At 53.8% G+C, this 18,406-nt stretch overlaps 1 protein-coding gene across 9 annotated transcripts in view; it reads left to right on the top strand.

Annotated features, from left to right (window-relative positions):
* The window catches only part of Pik3r5 (phosphoinositide-3-kinase regulatory subunit 5), a 61,513-nt gene extending 43,703 nt beyond the window's left edge, over positions 1-17,810 (top strand). For 8 of the 9 annotated variants that reach the window (XM_060363443.1, XM_021642474.2, XM_060363442.1 and 5 more), the window contains 15 exons: positions 317-455; positions 8,701-8,770; positions 10,506-10,680; positions 11,192-11,345; positions 12,210-12,293; positions 12,512-13,229; positions 13,353-13,515; positions 13,790-13,915; positions 14,373-14,501; positions 14,676-14,769; positions 14,980-15,056; positions 15,253-15,346; positions 15,425-15,507; positions 15,992-16,104; positions 16,216-17,810. In XM_060363443.1, the coding sequence (XP_060219426.1) occupies positions 317-455; positions 8,701-8,770; positions 10,506-10,680; positions 11,192-11,345; positions 12,210-12,293; positions 12,512-13,229; positions 13,353-13,515; positions 13,790-13,915; positions 14,373-14,501; positions 14,676-14,769; positions 14,980-15,056; positions 15,253-15,346; positions 15,425-15,507; positions 15,992-16,104; positions 16,216-16,357 (2,361 nt within the window). In that variant the 3' untranslated portion in view covers positions 16,358-17,810. The remainder of the gene's footprint in view (positions 1-316; positions 456-8,700; positions 8,771-10,505; positions 10,681-11,191; positions 11,346-12,209; positions 12,294-12,511; positions 13,230-13,352; positions 13,516-13,789; positions 13,916-14,372; positions 14,502-14,675; positions 14,770-14,979; positions 15,057-15,252; positions 15,347-15,424; positions 15,508-15,991; positions 16,105-16,215) is intronic. The other variant, XM_060363444.1, reaches the window with a different exon arrangement.
* Positions 17,811-18,406: the final 596 nt, after the last annotated feature.

Below are 18,406 nucleotides of genomic sequence, written 5' to 3'. Positions count from 1 at the left end.
CAAGCTTCCCTGATCTTGCCCTGTGGCATGCTGCTCCCTGGACGTGCCCTGTCTTCTGTGGGATGTCCCAGAAAAGCAGCAGAAACTGACCTGGGGATGTAAATGAACTCTTCCTCACCTTTTCACTTTGTTTGTTTGTTTTTGGAGACAGGGTCTCTCTGTGTAGCCCTGGCTGTCTTGGACTCACTGTGTAGACCAGGCTGGCCTGGAACTCACAGAGATCTGCCTGCCTCTGCCTTCTGAGCACTGGGGTTAAAGGTGAGAACCACCGAGCCTGGCTCCCTAGTCACGTCCTACTGCCCCACTTCCGCTCTAGACGCCACACTTCCCACCGGACTCCGACCTCCTCCTGAAGGCAGCCAGCACCTACCACTGCTTCCTGACGTGGCCCGTTCCCTACTGCAGCATCTGCCGAGAGCTGCTCACCTTCATTGACGCTGAACTCAAGGCCCCGGGTGAGTTCCGAGGGGGCCGGGGTCGCATGACCTGGAGAACTAGCGTTTCTGGGACCTCACCCTTGCCCATGCGCTGGTAAGGAGCTTGGGGTGCCCTCTTTAAGTGTTCTCAACCGTGGTCAGATGGCTGAGCTCGCGCGAGTTGAAGAGTTGACATGGGAAGTGATTTAAGGAGGAGGTTTTAGTCAGGGAGCCAGCGCAGGCATGCGCTCTAGTCTGAGTAGCTAGCACAGCCGTTCTCAGCCTGTGGGTCTCGACCCCTTCAGCAAACCTTGGTCTCTAGAAATGTTTGCATTGTGATTCCTAACAGTAGCAAAATTACAGTAATGAAGCAGCAGCGAAAATAATTTTATGGTTATGGCGGGGGCTGGGGGGCGGAACTGTGTTAGCTCACAGCGTTGGGAAGGTTGCAAACCTCTGACCAGCTACGGGGTCTCCCGGGCTGTGCCGCCCACTCAGAGGAGTCTCCGGGAGAATGGGAAGATCCGTTCTTTGCCCCGGGAGCAGATAGGCAGCTGCAGAAGCGAGAGGCTTTCCCCAGGGACAGCGCAGGCAGCTGGGAATGGAGCGGCTGATGGCTGTCCTGGCAAGCGACTGCTCTTCCAAACCGCGCTCTCTAGTGCCGTGCAGGGCCGATGCACGTGTGCTGGTGGAGGACACAGGACAGCCTGCAGTCAGCTCTCTCCTTCCACCCCCATGTAGGTCCTGGGATCAAATGCAGGTCATCGGGCTTGGCAGCAACCTCCCTTCCCTACTGAGCCGCTGGCTTTTTTGTTTTTGGGTTTTTTTTTTTTTTTTTTTTTTTTTTTTTTTTTTATGAGAATCATAACAAAACCACCATAGAACAAGAGGAAGAAGACCCAAGTCTGATTCCCTGAGAGGCTGCCCAGGGCAGAGTAACACGCCACGCTGCTGACTCAGGGAAGTCTCCGTAGATCCCGTAGATCCCGTAAGCCATTTGCTTAGCGCCAACGCTCCCTCTTGATATTCAAAACCCCTCAGTATATGGAAACTATTGCTGCAGAAGTAGTTTTAATATGGCAACAGCCCAAGGGAACCGCCGCAAGCTTTTCCATTAAACTTGAGCATCGTTCTGGTTTTCCTTATGTGTGTATTTTGCCTATGCAAAAAGAGAACCAAAAATATTTCTCCATCTGGAAGAGATGACATTTTAATTTTATAGCACCCAATTGCTTATCTAAGTGTGAGCGAATTACCGGATGAGTGACTCAGAGAGAGAAAAGGCAGATTAAAGTTTCCCCGTTTACCAGCCCCACCTATAGGAAAACATCCATGACTCAGGGGCAGCAGGGGCCAGAAGTAGGAGGGACACTGTTACAAGTTTGAGAGCCAGCCTGAGCTACAGAGCGAGATCATGTTTCAAAAAGAAAGAGGTAGACACAGAGAGGAAAGGAGGAGGGGAAAAAGGAAGTGAGAAAAGGAAGGATTGAGGCACAGAAGGGGAGGACACAATGGAGACAGAAACCTAAGAAAATCTAAATGTGAATAACCTAGAGAGAAGTCAGCCCTGACTTACTAGAAAACTGTTAACGGTGGGACTGAACCAGTGTCATGGTGACATGAGGTGTCATGAAAATAATGTAACCAAATCAAAGCACCAAGGTCATTGAAAATGGAACAGCCAAAGCCTAGTTGAAACTGTAACTGTTCCACAGAAGCATTTAATTAGGGCATTTGCTGTGCGTTTATTGATGTGTTCTTAGGACAGACTGAGAAGGCAGCATCTGTGCTACGATGTCTTTAATAATGCTAAGGTTCCTAAAATAGCTCCTACGGTGTAGGAGCAGATCATAGAATAGGAGGGAGTGTCTAGAAACAGTTAAATACATAAAAGCTATGACATGGCAAAGAGGCACCCTCTAACCAGTAATAAAAGAACTCAGTCATTTAATTAATGGTATCAGGTTAACTGGCGGATCATTTTAAACAGGAGTTAAAATTCCACCCTAAAAATAAAATCCAGCAGAGCATTGGTGGTGCACACCTCTACCTCAGCACTCTGGAGTCAGAGGCAGGTGGACCTCTGTGAGTGTGGGGCCAGCCTCATCTATAATAATGAGTTCCAGGCCAGCCAGGGCTACATAGAAGGAGTGTATCCCAAATAAAACAAAACAAAGGTCCATCTCAAACATAAAATAACTCGCAGATAAGTAAAAGACTTAAGAATGGAAAACAAGATAATAAAAACAGTAGAAGAAAAATAGGGTATGTGACCCTGGGCTGGAGAAGAGTCATCAAGCATTCCTAAGGTAAAAGCCACAGAGAACTGTGAAGGTCTGGAAGTCAGGAACTGAAGTCTCATAAGTGGAACAAAATGACAAAGTTAAAAAAAAAAAAAAAAGGTGATAGAAATTATTTCAGACCCATGGAAGCTTATTTTGAGTCAATTTTAAAAAAAATCGTCAGACACACCAGTGAAAATGTAAACAAGGACACGATTCATACGCATCAAAAAGCAATACCACCTACACTAGGAATGAAGCAGATGCAGAATTAGAGAGAGGCACAGGTTTCCTTGTCAGATTGCCGACTTTAAAAAGACTGAAAATACCAGTGTTGATGGGAAAGAGACCCAGATTAGCTCCAGCATCGCCCTTTTATGCAGCTGTGCCATCCGTGGAACGCAATCCAGAAAACTATCTGTGGCCGTGCAAAGATTTAGCAGGAGAAACGTTCGTCAGCTGTGCCTTCCTAGTCATTAGCCAGTGCGAAACCCTGAATGATGACCACAGTTCAGTATATGGAAGCCGAGTCATTTGGTAGAACTATTCAGTTTCCTAAGATGGAGGCTGCAGAAATGGCTCAGCAGTTAAGAGCAAAGACTGCTCTCTCAAAGGATCTGAGAGATCCTAGCTAGCGCCAACACTGGGCAGCGCACAGCCACCTTAAATCCAACTCCACAGGATCTGTCGCCCTCTACTGGCCTCCTGGAGCACCTGCACTCACACACTCATTTTCCCACGTAGTGTATCTGCACATAATAAAAAACAAAATCTTTAAAAAATAGAATATTTAAAAAGAAGTACTTAGATCAAAAGATGCTGATTAATTAGTTGACTGAGCCTCCCCCCCTCCAATACATTGTACATTGTAATTCTTTTGCTTTTCTGTGGTAACTTTTATTCATTCCAGGTTGTGTCGGCTGTGCAGCATTTAACCGAAGCCACACACAGTAAACATAAGCTGTCAGCAGCTTTACCTTCTGTCCCCCAACCCAGGAGCGCTGAGATGTTCAGGACTGAAATTCTGTTCAGGATTTCCTTTGCAAGGGTCCATGTCTTACTTCTTCAGCCAACCAGCTCATCTGTCTGCTCCTTGACTTTTGTTACCTGTTTCCCCACAACTAGTCAGCACAAATAAGCAGAGTGGGTGCTAGTGAAAGTCTTCCTATAAATGGTCTCCTGTGGAAGGGACCTGAGTGGAAAGTCTTTCCTTCCTTCCTTCTTTCCTGCCTTCCTGTCTTCTTTCCTTCCTTTCTTCCTTTCTTTCCTTCCTTTCTTCCTTTCTTTCCTTCCTTTCTTCCTTTCTTTCCTTTTTCCTTTTTGGTTTTTCAAGACAGGGTTTCTCTGTGTAGCCCTGGCTACCCTGGATTCCTTTGTAGACCAGGCTGGCCTTGAACTCACAGAGACCCGCCTACCTCTTCCTTCCCAGTGCTGGGATTACAGGTGTGTGCCACTGCACCTAGCCAGTTAAGAGACCATAAGGCCTGGAGAAGTGGCTGGACTCAAAAAGATGCTCCAGGGTATTTTCAGCAGACAGTCTCCCAACCCAACTTAACAAGCATCCTAAAGGAGCAATCAGCATGAGGTCAGTTTCTTTCATGGACCTGTCTTGGCTTCTGGCTGTTGACTAATCCTTTTCCAGGAGACAAAGCTTTTCTTTCCCTTTGCAATTTCAAGAGAAAGGATTTAAACTTCAGATGCTTTGCCAGTGCCTCTGTGCACGCAGAACTGAGTGGCTCCTTTTTTTGTGGAGTGGTCCAGGGAGCTGCTGTACGGGGGAGGGGTGTCACCTGTGGAGAAACTGCTTCCCACTTTCAGGCAGAACCATGTGGCTAGTCCTAGTCAGAGGCACGCAATGCCCCAAGATGTTTTTGTGGGTTGTTGGTCAGGAGCACTGCTCTCATCAGCTCAGCAAACGGATGTGGAGAGGCGGGTGTGAGGATGTGAGGTCAAGGCCATGGGATGATGGGACACTAAGCTTGGGACTCAAGTGCCAGGCAGAGCAGCCATCGATGGTGGAAATGGAGGACGGGCCCTTTGCCACAGCAGGGAAGACCCAGGAGTGGCTGCTCACGTCTGAGGGCCCTCCCTAGACTATCTGGGATCTCAGATACACTCAGACACCGGGAGCAGGGTGCGCTCACAGGGCCGCCCATCCCTCTTCGAGGGTAAGCAGAACTGAAATAGGAAACCATGACCTCCCCTGGTGTCAGAGAATCATTTCCAAACAGCTCAAAAGCTCCCACAGGTCTGTACTGAGCCTGCATTGAACGTAGAATCCATTCCTTGCTGAGCCAATAGAAGGCAGTAGAGCTGGCTTCAGGAAAGGCAGAGCACCTAAGCATGGTAGCACACGCCTTGGGCCTCACAGAGAGACCCTGTCTCAAGAAGAAGACAACAAGGTAGGAGAAACGGATGCAGATCTCTCACATACAAACTGACGGACATTAGATAGAAATTAACAGACGTCAGAGGCAATCTTAGCTCTCATCATTTATAAACTTCTGATGGAGCCAGAGCTTTGGGCATTACCGTTTCCACAGAACAACCACAACAAAACGCTTGTGACTTTTCTCGTTCTCCTAAGGTGGCCTCTGATTTCACAGAAGCCGAGCCCTAGTTCCCAGCAAGTAGTGGGTTCCATAAGTTCCCTTCTTCTACATGACCTGGAGGTAGGCTCAGTGGAGAATGTCTTCGTGCCACTTTTGATGGAACTTGTTTCTGTGTGACCCCCTCCTGTCTGTTGTGAGCCTGGCCAAGGGAGGCAGCCGGAGAAGGCTGGCACAGAGGCCAGGGAACTTGAGTTCTTGAAGGAGGCGCCCAGTTAGATCTGTGGTTCCTTGGGCTTGGTGCCAGACCACTGATTCCAAATGCTAGGCCTGACTCTGCTGCTCACTGGCTCTGAGGCCCTTCGATAAGACATGGAACACACATAGCCTCAGTTTCCCCATCTGGATAATGGGAGCACAGTGCTGCCTTTTTCTCGGGGCAGCCTGTGAGGACAGGCGCTGCTTCTGTTGATTTCAGCCTCCCAGGGGGCAATAAACATTGGGATGCTGATGACTTCAGGGACAGGTCCTGTCAGAGTCATAAAGGGATGACAAGGGACCTAGGGATCTGGGCCCTCCCCCAGTAGAGTCTGGGAGACTCAGCTGAAGTGGAGACAGCAGCTGGCAGTCTCCATGTGTAGGGAGGAAGTGGGCTGGTTATTGGACAGGACCTCCCGGTTCTTTCTGACTCCACCCACAATGGTGTCAACCCCTGCAGCACCGCCCTTTAGTCTTCAGCCTGCATGTCTCTTGAGCTTTGACTCCTTGCTCACATGGTGGTACAGATCACCACACTTGCAATGGACCGATCTGGTGACAAGGGCCCTTTGCATGTGAGACTTGAACCTCAAGGACTGTGTCTCACCAGGCCACGTACAGTCCTACTGGGTGAGAAAAATGATATAACATCCCCAACATACACATAAGTGAGACATTCACTTCCCCTTGTCCAAGCTTATGGTCAAGTGCGAGAGAAGGAACCTTATGTGACAAGCACCTCTGTTTTGTCACGGACTAGCCAACGAGCTTGGGTGGGCCGCTTAAACTCTGAGTCAGTCCGTGGAAGTGGGACTCCTGTTGATGATGTCATTCTTGTGTGCTCATAGCATGGTCAGCATGGCAAGCGCGGGTCTCACGGAGGCCCAGAACAGCTCTGGGTGCGGTCGCTGGCACAGTCACGGTTTAAACAATGAGGCAGGAGCCAGGCAGCCTGTCCACACCCACACATTAACAAGCGCTGCACACGGGAACCCCCAAAGTCAGGATGAAGTCCTCCCCTATTACCAAGACACGTGACCCCTACACCCAGAAGACCCCGGCTGTTCTTGTCGTTATGTAGGCACTGTGCTGCAGTGGGGAACTTTCCTGCTCAGGAAAAGTCCCGTGTCCTGTGTCAGTCGGTTCTAGTATGGTGCCAGCTCAGGCCCTAGCCCACCGGTGCATCCCCACAAACCCCTGACCTCAGGATAAGCAGCAATGACATCACCAGTAGAGGCGAGGGGACGCTGAGGGATGTCTTCAGGGTGAGGCTGGGAGATCTACCTAATAGTTGTGTCTCTGCTTGGAACTGTGGGTGTCCTGACTGTTCAGACAGGCCACTCGCTCCGAACACAGCTTCCCCGTGGTTGGTGTGTGCCAGGAGCTACCAGTGTCTTCCCAAATAATGTCCCCCTGGTGCTGCAAAGCAAAGCAGATAAGCGCAGGGAAGAACATAGGAAGCAGCCCCCGTTCTAACTTACCGAAGCCCCGAGATGGAACTGTCCCTAGACACAGGCATGGGGAAAACATGACAGAGGAGAGCCCTCCTCAAGAACGCCACAGGAAGGGTGACCATGGCGACTGCAGATGCCAGCAATGTCCAAGACACATATATAAGGAAAATGGCCAAAGGCTGGGCCGACGGGCTTGGGACCAGGGTGAAAACGTGAGGTGGGACGCAGTGGGCCCAGAAGTCCACAGCCTGGCATTTTTGGGAACTTCTATTCAGGGACAGAGACTTCACGGCTTGCAGTGTGATTGGCTGTCCATCTTAGGTCAGCAGAGGCAGAATTAGCTGTGGAGATGAGGAAGCCCTGGGGAGTGGGCTGCTCGTTTTAAGAAGCTCGAAGGACCTTTGCTCAGTGGGTAGAGCACCTGCCATGCAAGTGTGTAGACCTGAGTTCCGGTTCACGTAGCTGGTGGGTGGAGTGCCAGCCTCCATATAATCCTGGTGCTTGGGGGGCAAATGCAGAGAATCCCCGAGGCGAGCTGGCTGCCTAGACTGGCAGAACCAGCAAGCCCTGGCTTCTAATGAGAGATCCTGCTTCCCTTTACAAAACGGGGAGCAATTGAGAAAGGTGCCCTATGCCAACCTCTGGCTCCACAAGCACACACATACACTTCACGCACAGTTATGCATGAATGTGAGCCCATAAACATGCAGACACACATACTCACATATACTTCCAAAACACACACGTACACACTTAATAAAAACACCATTAAATAGAACTAAAGAGATAGGGTGCTTTCATAGCACATTCAAGGCTCTGGGTCCTTCTACCCACAAAAACACCCACACAAGCACTTGAGAAACAGGGAAAAAAAACATCAACAGAAGATTTGCTTGTCTGCATGTGTGCTGCAGAGGGTGTGGCGGGATTGAATTTATCTTGCAATGTATGTGCGTGGCCGCTAGATGGCAGTCCGATTCCTTGGAGTAACAGCTGCTGCTTTAAGGAATAGACCTAACATTAGCGTCTGTGACAGTTACAGAAAGGAAACATCACACAAAGAGCCCACAATTAGAGCAACGAGGTCCTACATTAGAAGAGCATGAATTGGTAATTTCCTGTCGTTTACTAAGCAAATTTCATGGCCTTTGTGTTTATGGCTTTCTTGGCTTTCCTGCATCCAGGGGGAATCCCCTCCCTGGTCCAGCTCAGTCCCAGCCAGGGGTGCCCAGCAGGGACTTCCTTGTGACTATTTCTGAACGTTGTTTCCTTTCAGTGTGTTTGAAGCAGGGGAGGAAGGGAGGCTGGCTATGCCGGGACTGTCACAGAAAGCAGGCACCAGGCAAGACCCTGGGGTTCTGGGCCGAGCATGGAGGGTGCTGGGTGCCTGGTATCCCCCCCCACACACACACTGAAGGAAGATCCCAGGCGTGAGTGGCACCGTGTGATGGTCTCGGCACTATTTGGCAGTGTCCTGGGCCTGAGTTCTCCTTGTGAAATTCTGCCTCCCAGGAAGGCCAAGCAGTGCCTCCCAGGTGGCCCAGGGACTCAGCTCTGAGCAGCCACAGGGTGCCCTCTCTGTCTCTTCAGGAGGAACTGAGGTCACATGCCGGCAAAGCCAGTATAGAGCCTTCCCAAGAGCCTCCAGGGACACTCCCAGCCTGATCAGCTGGCTTGTAGGAAGCCCAGGATAGGATTGACGGAAGCTCACCTACCCTCTGCTCTGTTTGTTGGTCCGCAGGGATCTCCTACCAGCGTCTGGTGAGGGCTGAGCAGGGCCTGTCCATCAAGAGCCACCGGAGTTCCACTGTGTGAGTGTGCTTAGGGGAGGGAGACACAGACAGGGCACTTCTGCCCTTCCTCAGCCGCTACAGCAGGCATAGCTGCACCCCAGGAAACGGGCAACAGGGAAACGGGCAACAGGGAACCAACCGCCCCCAATGCCTGTGGTGTTTGGTACCGAGGGTCTCCCTTCATATTCATATTCATTTTTATTTACTTAATTACTTACTGGTTTTTCAAGACAGGGTTTCTCTGTGTAGCCCTAGCTGCCCTGGACTCACAGATCTGCCTGCCTCTGCCTCCCCGAGTGTTTAATTTTTATTTTTATAAGGGTTTTGTCTGCATGTATATCTGTGCCCACAGAGGCCAGAAGAAAGCATCAGATAGCCTGGGACTGGAGTTGCAGACAGCTGTGAGCTGCCATGTGCGTGCTAGGAATCGAACCCAGGTCCTCCAGAAGAACAGCCGGTGCTCTTAACCGCTGAGCCATCTCTCCAGCCCCCTTCCTTCACATTCACAAAGGGGCTGGTACACATTACTTTCTTCATCTCTGATGTCCAGGTGAAGAAAATGGAGGCGGAGGGGCCAGGTCATTTCCCCGAGATCACAGTTGGTGAATTCGTGAGTCTTGGCCTCACTCAAGGGCCCCAGCCCGGGGTCTCTCCTGTTACTAAAACAGTGCTTCCATGCCCCTCTTGATCTGGGCTTATACCCTTTAAATCAGGCGTCACAGACCTGCAGTTCCCACACGTAAGGCAGAAGATTGTGAGTTAAAGGCCAGCCTGGACTACATATTGAGACCCTTTTTTGTTTTTGTTTTTGTTGTTTGTTTGTTTGTTTTTGTTTTTAATTATTTGACAGCCTGGCACAGGGGTGAGAGAAGAGTTTCCTGGAAAATCAACCCTATCACTTATAATGAGTTTTGTACACACCTTATTTATTTACCTATTTACTGAATGATCACCCCAAACTTAATATGTAGCAGACATCGGCTTTGAACCCTTGCTTCTCTGCCACCACAAGTCAAGTGCTGGGATGGCAGATGTGAGCCGGCCGCTTCGTCCGGCTTTTCTATTCCATTTAAGTAACAAGATCTGGTTGGAAATCCGCATGCCACTGTGATTGCCACCCTGAGCCCTGGGCTGCAGTGTGTGTGTGGGTGAGTGCGTGTGTGCATGCATGTGTGTGCGTGAGTGCATGCGTGCATGTGTGTACGTGTGTGTGTGTGTGTGTGTGTGCTTGAACCTAGGGCTCTGTGTGTGCTAGTTAATTACTCATTGACAGAGCTTGCTCCTCCAGTCTGGTTTTTTTAAAAATATTTATTTTGTTTTTAATTTTTTGTACATATGTGTGTGTCTGTGTCTGTGTATGGTCAGGTATGGGTGTGTGTGTGTGTCTGTGTCTGTGTGTGGTCAGGTATGGGTGTGAGTGCAGCCCCCTGGAGCTGGCTTACAGGTGGTTGTGAGCCGCCGGTGGATGCTGGGAGCTCAGGTTCTCTGCAGGAGCAGCACACACCACCAGGCTCTCAGCCCTATCCTCCCTCAAGTTCAGTCCTAAAAGAGTTGCTGAAAGCTCTGCCTGGAAAAGACTCCAGAGAAATCAGAAGTGTGCCCAAGGAAATGGGCTCCCATTGCCCGCAGCCCCTTCCCGGTGGCCACTGTGCTGGGCTGGGAGAGGGCCTGTGTGGAGCCCACATGGGCTCAGGGGCTGCAGCCGAGGACCAAGGGGGCTGCAGCGGCACCACGGCCTGTCCTGTGTCCTCAGCACCGTGCTGTTGCTGAACCCTGTGGAGGTCCAGGCCGAATTCCTGGCTGTGGCGGACAAGCTGAGTACACCAGGACAGTCACCCCACGGCGCCTACGTCACCCTGCTCCTGCACGCCTTCCAGGCCACCTTTGGGGCCCGCTGTGACCTTCCCAGGCTGCACCGCAAGCTTCAGGTAATGGCCGGGGAGCCTGGGTCCACCAAGAAGCATCTGCGCAGAGCTCTGCCGGCCTCAGCAGCCTCAAGTGCCCCTGCCAGGCAGCTGCAGGGCTGGCCCTGGTACACTGCTAGTTCCCAGCCAGGACCTGGCCACGCCCTGGGCACCAGGCTGGGTGTGGGTGCCTTTGGTCCTGGAAGGAGGCACAGGGGTGGAGATGGCATTTGGGCAAAGGTCTGGTTTCTTTTCCTGGCTGGTGACCAGTCATCACCACTGTGCACGGAGGGGCGTGAAATCCCTACTGCTCTGCGGTGCATTCCGTGGGCTTTTGTTGTTGTTGTTTTTTAAATGAAGGTAGGAGGGAAGTGAGAAAAGGGAGGCTCAGCTCCTCATCCACCCAAAGGCCAGCAGGGTGAGGACGCTGGGAGCAGCCTGCTCACTGCTGCCGTTGCTCCGGTGCTGTGAACTGTGGGACACGTGCGGGCAGGCCATGGCCAGGAACACACCTGGGCTCCTTCTGCACTTTCAGTCCAAGACGCTGGAAGAGCTTGAAGACATCTTCACAGAGACTGCGGAGGCCCAGGAGCTGGCAGCTGGCATTGGGGATGTAGCAGAGGCCCGCCAGTGGCTGCGGGCCAAGCTGCAGGCAGTGGGAGAGAAAGCCGGCTTCCCTGGCATCTTAGGTAAGGCCCCGGGGAGGACTGCTCTGTCCACCTCCCCTCCGCCTCTTCTGACGCTCAGAGCATGCACACAGCAGGCCTGGCAGCTCTGCCCCACAGAGCCTTCCGGTGGCCAGGTTCCTCAGCGTCTGGGTGTTCCCAGTGTCCTTGTGTCCCCTGGCAGAGTTCCTGCGGGCAGATCCAAGGCTGGGTTGCCGTCCTGTCAGCAAGAGGAAAAGAGAGTTCACTGAGGGGATGGGATGCCCATGTGACCCCAGGCCCGCTTATGTCACAGTCACCTCTTGCTCCAAAGGAGGTTAGAGATGCCCCCTGCCACTCTGTCACCACAGAAGCAGGTGGCATAACCTCTGAGCATCTCTTGGCAGCTTCTGGTACCATGTCCCCCATACAACCTCTTAAGGAGCCTGGCATGGTGGCACATTCCTCTGACCTCAACGCTTGGGAGGCTAAGGCCGGAAGTTTATGGGTTTGAGGTCAGCTATATAGTGAGAGCTTGCCTCAAAACAAACATGCAAGCCTGAAGGTGGTGGCACACACCTTTAGTCACAGCACTTGGGAGGCAGAAGCGGGTGGCTTTCCAGGAGTTCGAGGCCAGCCTAGTCTACAAAGCGAGTCTGGGACAGCCAAGAATACATAGAGAAACCCTGTCATGAAAAACAAAAACAAACAAACAAAAAATAAAGGAAAGAAAGAGAAACAGGGAGCCAGGTATCCCAGCTTTCATTCTGCCTCGGCCCACCCAGTTCTGCGGCCTCCTGTCTGTACTGTTCCAAGTCTGGCTTCTTCTGTAAGGCCAGGGGGACTGGGCCTTACAGTCCTGCATGGCCCCTTCCCAGTCCCCTCTTCCTGTCGTCTCTGCTCTTACAGACACTGCAAACCCTGGAAAACTCCACACCATCCCCATCCCTGTCGCCAGGTGCTATACCTACAGCTGGAACCAGGACAGCTTCGGTAAGGGGCAGCTGGGCTCAGGGCTCTGCCCCAGACAGCCAGCTGCAGGCCTGAGCCTGCACCTGTGAATGCTTTGTGCTCCTGTGGGCTACTGGGGGGAGGGGAGTAGGAGGGCCCACTCTAGCCCCGGACCAAACACCTCCTGCTCTGTAGAGACCATCCCCCTCTGCAGGGGCTCAGAGGACACCACCGCAGGCTCTGCTTTTGTCCCCCTGTAGACATCCTGCAGGAAATCCTCCTTAAGGAGCAGGAGCTGCTGCCACCAGGGATTCTGGGAGACGATGAAGAGGAGGAGGAGGAGGAGGAAGAAGAGGAGGACTTAGAGATTGACAGGCACAGTGCCGAGAGGGACTCGCTCCTCTCCACCAGCTCTCTGGGGTCTCATGACTCCACTCTGTTGCTCACCACCTCTCATGCCTCGGGGCCCACGCTGTCCCGCCAGGTCCTGACCACCTTTGTCTCAGGCCTCTCGGATGGCATGGACAGTGGCTATGTGGAGGACAGCGAGGAGAGCTCCCCGGAGTGGACCAAGAAGCCCGGCGGCCAGCAGCGCCAGGGGCAGCGCAGGCCTGGGCAGAAGTTCAACAGGTTCTACAAACTGTTGAAGAGCACCAGCCAGCTGGTCCTGCGGAGAGACTCTCGGAGCCTGGAGGGCAGCGCCGATGCAGCCCTGCCTCTGCGGCGGGCCGGGAGCCTCTGCAGCCCCCTGGACTGCCCAGCCCAGCTCCCCTCCAGGGCCCAGCGCTCACGCTCCCTACCCCAGCCCAGGCTCAGCACCCAGCTACCCAGCTGGCTTCTGGCACCCCCCTCACACCACCAGCGTCGCCGCCCCTTCCTCAGCGGCGATGAGGACCCCAAGGCTTCCACTCTCCGGGTTGTGGTCTTTGGCTCCGACCGGATTTCGGGAAAGGTGGCCCGGGCATATAGCAAGCTCAGGTAAGGATGGGAACAGGCTGTGTCACTCTGGCCTGGGCATCGGGATCATGGTGCTGAGGGAATCTGGAGCCCAGCCAGAGTCCTGGGGTCAGCATGGGTTCACCACCACCATCCCCTCACCAGGAGGCTGGAGAACAGCCACCCGATCCTCACACGCTTCTTCAAGCTTCAGTTCTTCTACGTGCCCGTCAAGCGAAGCCACGGAGCCAGCTCCAGTGCCTGCCCGCCCTCTCTGAGCCAGTCATCTGCATACCCCACAGATTCCCTGAGGCACCCCACCCTGGCAGTACGTTCCCAGCCCTGGGCCAGATGGGATGGCAAAGCTGATTAGATAAGAACGGTTTCCGGGTGTGGTTCGAAAAACCATCCAAAACAGACAGTCCCCCTGCCTGGCTCTCATTTCCAAGCCCCTGCCCTGTACTTGGGTATGAGATTATGGCATACCATCAGATTTCTCTAGAAGCCCAGAGAAGTGCAGCTTGGGGCGTCAGATGTCGTCCTGTAGCTGTGACGGGCTGGCCTTCCGCGTGGCTGGGGTTCAATCTTGTCCCCTACCCCAGGAGCTTGGTGTGGCCCCATGCGAGGACAGTACCAATGACATTTCTCACTACCTCGGCATGCTCGACCCCTGGTATGAACGCAATGTGCTGGGCCTCATGCATCTGCCTCCTGAGGTCCTTTGCCAGGTGGGTGCGCTCTGAGGTGTGGGGGGGGGGGAGCCCACTGGCTGCTGTCATCCTGCCTTAATTTGAAGGTTCTGGCTTTGGGGATTCCATGGAGGGCCGGGGCTGGCTTGGAGAGGGAGAAGCAAGATGGAATCTGAATCCAGGGTGCTAGGACAAGAGCTGGGGTACTATGGTGCTCAAAGGGGCAGACCCTCAGGAAGACAAAGAGGACATTAGCCGTCAGTTCCCCTTCTCCCGGCTTGTCTCCCGGGGAGCCTGTGTGCCAGACAAGGAGAGACAAGAAGGCTACTCTGGACTCTCTGCCCTCCACCCTGTCCTGATTCCCTCTAACTTTCCTCTCCCTCTTGCTCTGTCCCCTCCAAACTGTTCTCCCTGCCTCTCTGTGCGTCCTTACCCTGCTTCCTCTGATGGCCTCCTTTACCACGTCCACCTGGCGTGGCTGTCCCACGGACCACAGCAGTCCCTGAAGGCAGAAGCTCGGCCCCTGGGGGGCCCGGCCGCCCAGCTGCCTATCCTGGCCGACATGTTGCTGTACTACTGCCGCTTTGCCGCCCGCCCGGTGTTGCTGCAGGTCTATCAGACAGAGGTAGGCGTGCGGTCCCGTCTCTCCCAGACGGCTCCCAGGCTGGCTACCCATGGCCACCACAGCCAGGTCCCAGCCTGCGTCCTGCTGGGCCTGCCCCACCCGCACCCCTAGAAGCCCCTGTGCTGGCCCAAGGGGTCCCCACCAATGTGCGTGCCCCACTCCTGCCCCTTCCAGCTGACCTTCGTCACTGGGGAGAAGACTACGGAGATCTTCATTCAGTCTCTGGAGCTGGGTCACTCTGCAACCACGCGTGCTATCAAGGCTTCAGGTAGGCACCTCGGGAACCCTTACAGAGAGGCTTAGGAGGTGGGGAAAGAAGAGGGAGTAGTGGGAGGTGGAGGTCCCATCGGGAAGGAGCAGAGGAAGGAGCCCCAGCCCTGGGGATCTGAAGCCCTGAGGGGACCAGGACAGAGGAAGGGGGTACCCAGGGAGGTGGGGACAGTGGAGAAGGGATAAAGAGTGTGTCTGTGTGACACAGGTCCGGGCAGCAAGCGGCTGGGCATTGATGACGACCGAGAGGCCGTTCCTCTAACACTACAGATTATTTACAGCAAGGTAAGTGAGGCTGGTGCTGGGCACCTTCCCAGCCGGGGCCTGCTGCTGCGCCCTCTTCACCAGAGCTGGGGCCCAGAGCTGACTCCAGGGTTCTCAGGCCCTCTAGTAGAGCCCCAAACTTCCCTCAGTGCTGCCACTCCTGAGGCCTCAGGCTCTAGGGCTCTGGGCTGACAGCTCTGGCCACACTGCCTTCCAGGGAGCCGTCAGTGGGCGAAGCCGCTGGAGCAGCCTGGAGAAGATCTGCACGTCTGCCAACCTCAGCAAGGCCTGCCAGAAGCCGGAGGAGCTGGGTGAGTGGGCCGGAAGCGAAGGCTAGGGGATGCAGCTGGGAAGTCCCGGGCCTGGCCTGAGCCTCCCTTGACCTTCAGACTCCAGCATGGAGGCGCTGACGCTAACCTTGACGGAAGTGGTGAAAAGGCAGAACCCTAAGTCCAAGAAGGGCTTTAACCAGGTAAGGGTTTGCTTCTCCCCCCTCCGCCCCCCCCCCCCGTCACAGCTCTGGCAGGAGTGGGAGGAGCTTTCAAGTAAAGGTGACCCGTGTGTGTATGAGAGAGACAGAGGGAAGGAATCCTGGGAAAGGAGAGGCACATGAGGGGCGTGTGGTTGGGTGTGGAATGTGAGGATGTATGTATGTGAAAAGGTTGTGTGTTTGTGTGACGGTTATTCAGGGTCACTAAGTCTGAGCCAGTGTGGACAGCAGGTCAGGGGCCTCCGGTTTGGAGGGCCAGTGCCTCGATTTTTCCAGACTCAGCAAGACACAGAGGCTGGAGAGGAATCATAGTTCTCAGGATTTCTCCCCTGACCTGATGGTTAGCTCTCAAGAGCTGCCAGCCAGTCCTGTCCCAAACTCCCCCAGTTCCTCTGGGGAAAGATGTGCCCAGGGCCGGGCAAGGTGCAGCCGGCACTCCAGGGCCTGACTAGGGTTTCCCTTCCAGATCAGCACCTCCCACATCAAAGTGGACAAGGTACAGATCATCGGCTCCAGCAGCTGCCCCTTTGCCGTGTGTCTAGACCAGGATGAGAGAAAGATCCTGCAGAGCGTGGTCAGGTGAGAGTGCGAGCCATGCCCTGCTCAGCAGAGGTGGTCCCTGGGGAAGGGTGTTCCTTCTCTCTCTTCCAAAGCCGGCAGGGCCCCATCTTACAATACCCTGCCCTACAGGTGTGAAGTGTCCCCCTGCTACAAGCCAGAGAAGAGCAGCCTGCCACCCCAGAGGTCCTGCGGCCAGCCGGAAGAGGCTGGGACTGACCTGTGCTCCCTTCTCTGCCTTCCCATCATGACTTTCAGTGGAGCTCTGCCCTAGTGTTCCAGGCCGAACAGAAAAGAGCACAGCTTCTCCTGCCCTATTGTCTGGGGCAGCCGCATCAGAACGCTTCTGTAGGCCCTGCCGTGGACCAGGGACATGAGGCCAGTGGTATCTGGAGCCTCAGAGAGCTGATGAAGCAACAGGCCCTAGAGAGAGAAGGGCCTGGCCACCCATTCTTACAGAATGCCTATGAGCAGAGGGAGTGGGTGGGTGAGTGGCCCAGAAGAAAGGTCTGAGGCTCCTTTCCAAGCCCTGGGCTGAGCCCATCTTCAATTTGTCAAAGACTCAGGCCCCTATCTAGAGGTCAGTCTTTCTAAGGCATAAGTAGGAGAATGATGGGTGAGACATTTCTTTCCTGGCCTCAGACACCGTCTCTTTATCCTATCACCATCATCAGGAGCACACATACACATACACACACTTTCTCTCTCAAGTTCCCTCAGTCCCTTGAAAAGACAGCACTAATATTTGGTCCATCACTAGGACCTGGTACGTTTTTCTCTCCTGGACTCCTTGTAAGTCTCAGATGCTAAGAAGACAGGACAGGCTTCTTTCCTTACTAGCTAAATAACCAGAGGAAGTTGACACACGTCTCTGAGCCTCCATTTCATCAGTCCTGGTGTAAAGGGGGAAGTACGGCCTTACAGGGAGAGCCTTGCTTAGGGCCTGGCTCCCCACAGCTGTGCAGGAAAGCCCTGCTGTCCACCGCTGACGCCCTGCTTCAAGATTATCTGTTTGACTTTTCCACCTAGGAATGAGGCAGAACCCATGAGGGCCAAGCATCCATCAGGAAGGGCCACCTAGGTACGAACCCTCCCCCACTGCCCTAGCACGCCCCACCCCAACCCCATGGCCTCACTTCCTCTCGGTGGTGGGACTGGCGCACTCCTGCACTCTGTATTCGGCAGCTTTCGCCTCCCCGGGTTCTCTGGACAAGATCTCAGAGCAGGAGAGGCCAGAGAGCTGAATGTCGAAGGTTAGAGACATGGCGCTCATGCGTGGAAAAGGCTGGCGCGCAATAGGCCCAGAACCTGAGGTTTAAGCCTAGCAGACTGGAGGGCTCAAAAGGTTGACCAAATGTGCCTCAAATGGCAAGGCTGCAGCGGGGCTTGGGCTGGCACAGGGGCTAGGGAACCTTGGCAGCGTAATAAGTCACACACAGAGTCCTCCTTCCTGCCCTCAGAACCCCTGGATTCCAAAGACCCCGGGCTCATAGGAGCCCACGAACCCCTGAGAGCGCTCAGGACGGGAGGGGCTGTGGGCAGAGCCGCTGTGCTGTCACCCCATGTCCCAGCCGGCTGCGTCTCTGCCAGGCTCTGCAACAGTGAGTCACGCATTTCAGTGCGCTTCAGCTGCTGGGTGGGCTCGTTGCTCTGCCGTACTCTCATCATGACGGGACCCGGTGAATGGGATTTAAAATTACTATCAAATAAAAGTGACTTAGTGTGTATCGAGCGACCTACAGTTATGTTGGCGCGTGTCAGCGAACTGTTTGGAGTTTATCAGCGCAGGGCTGGGGAGATGGCTCAGCAGCTCCCGGGGATCTTCCAGAGGACCCAAGTTCAGTTCTCAGCACCCACATAAGGATGGGTCGCCACTGCCGTACTCCAGCTTGAGACTGATGCCCCCGCCAGGGCTCCGAAGGCATTTACACATGCATGACGTTCATACACACACACACACACACACACACACACATAAAAGCAACAGAAATAAAACTTAAACTATTTCACATGCAGCAGAAGTAAGGCTCTTAGGGACTGTTTTATTTATGATTTCCCACTCTATGGAGAATATATTTGTGCTGAATTTTTGTTGACGTTCTCGCCTTCAGCCTCATCACACAAGGTGACCCCCACAACAAAAAAACCCTCTGCGTCTCTACAGGTCCCTCTACCCCTTCACTCGAGAAACATAAGCCTGCATACTCTGATGCCGCTGTGCTGCAAGCCCCGAGAAAGGGGTGGGGCTGAGGCAGAGGGAGAGCAAGGGAAGAGAGACCAGTGGCCGTACGCACCTGAGGACTGCCTTTACGCTAGGCTTTCC

This window comes from Meriones unguiculatus, chromosome 11 (assembly GCF_030254825.1).
Source record: "Meriones unguiculatus strain TT.TT164.6M chromosome 11, Bangor_MerUng_6.1, whole genome shotgun sequence".
NCBI lineage: Eukaryota > Metazoa > Chordata > Mammalia > Rodentia > Muridae > Meriones > Meriones unguiculatus.
Note: the sequence above shows the minus strand (reverse complement) of the source record. Positions and strands in the feature narration are given on the sequence as shown.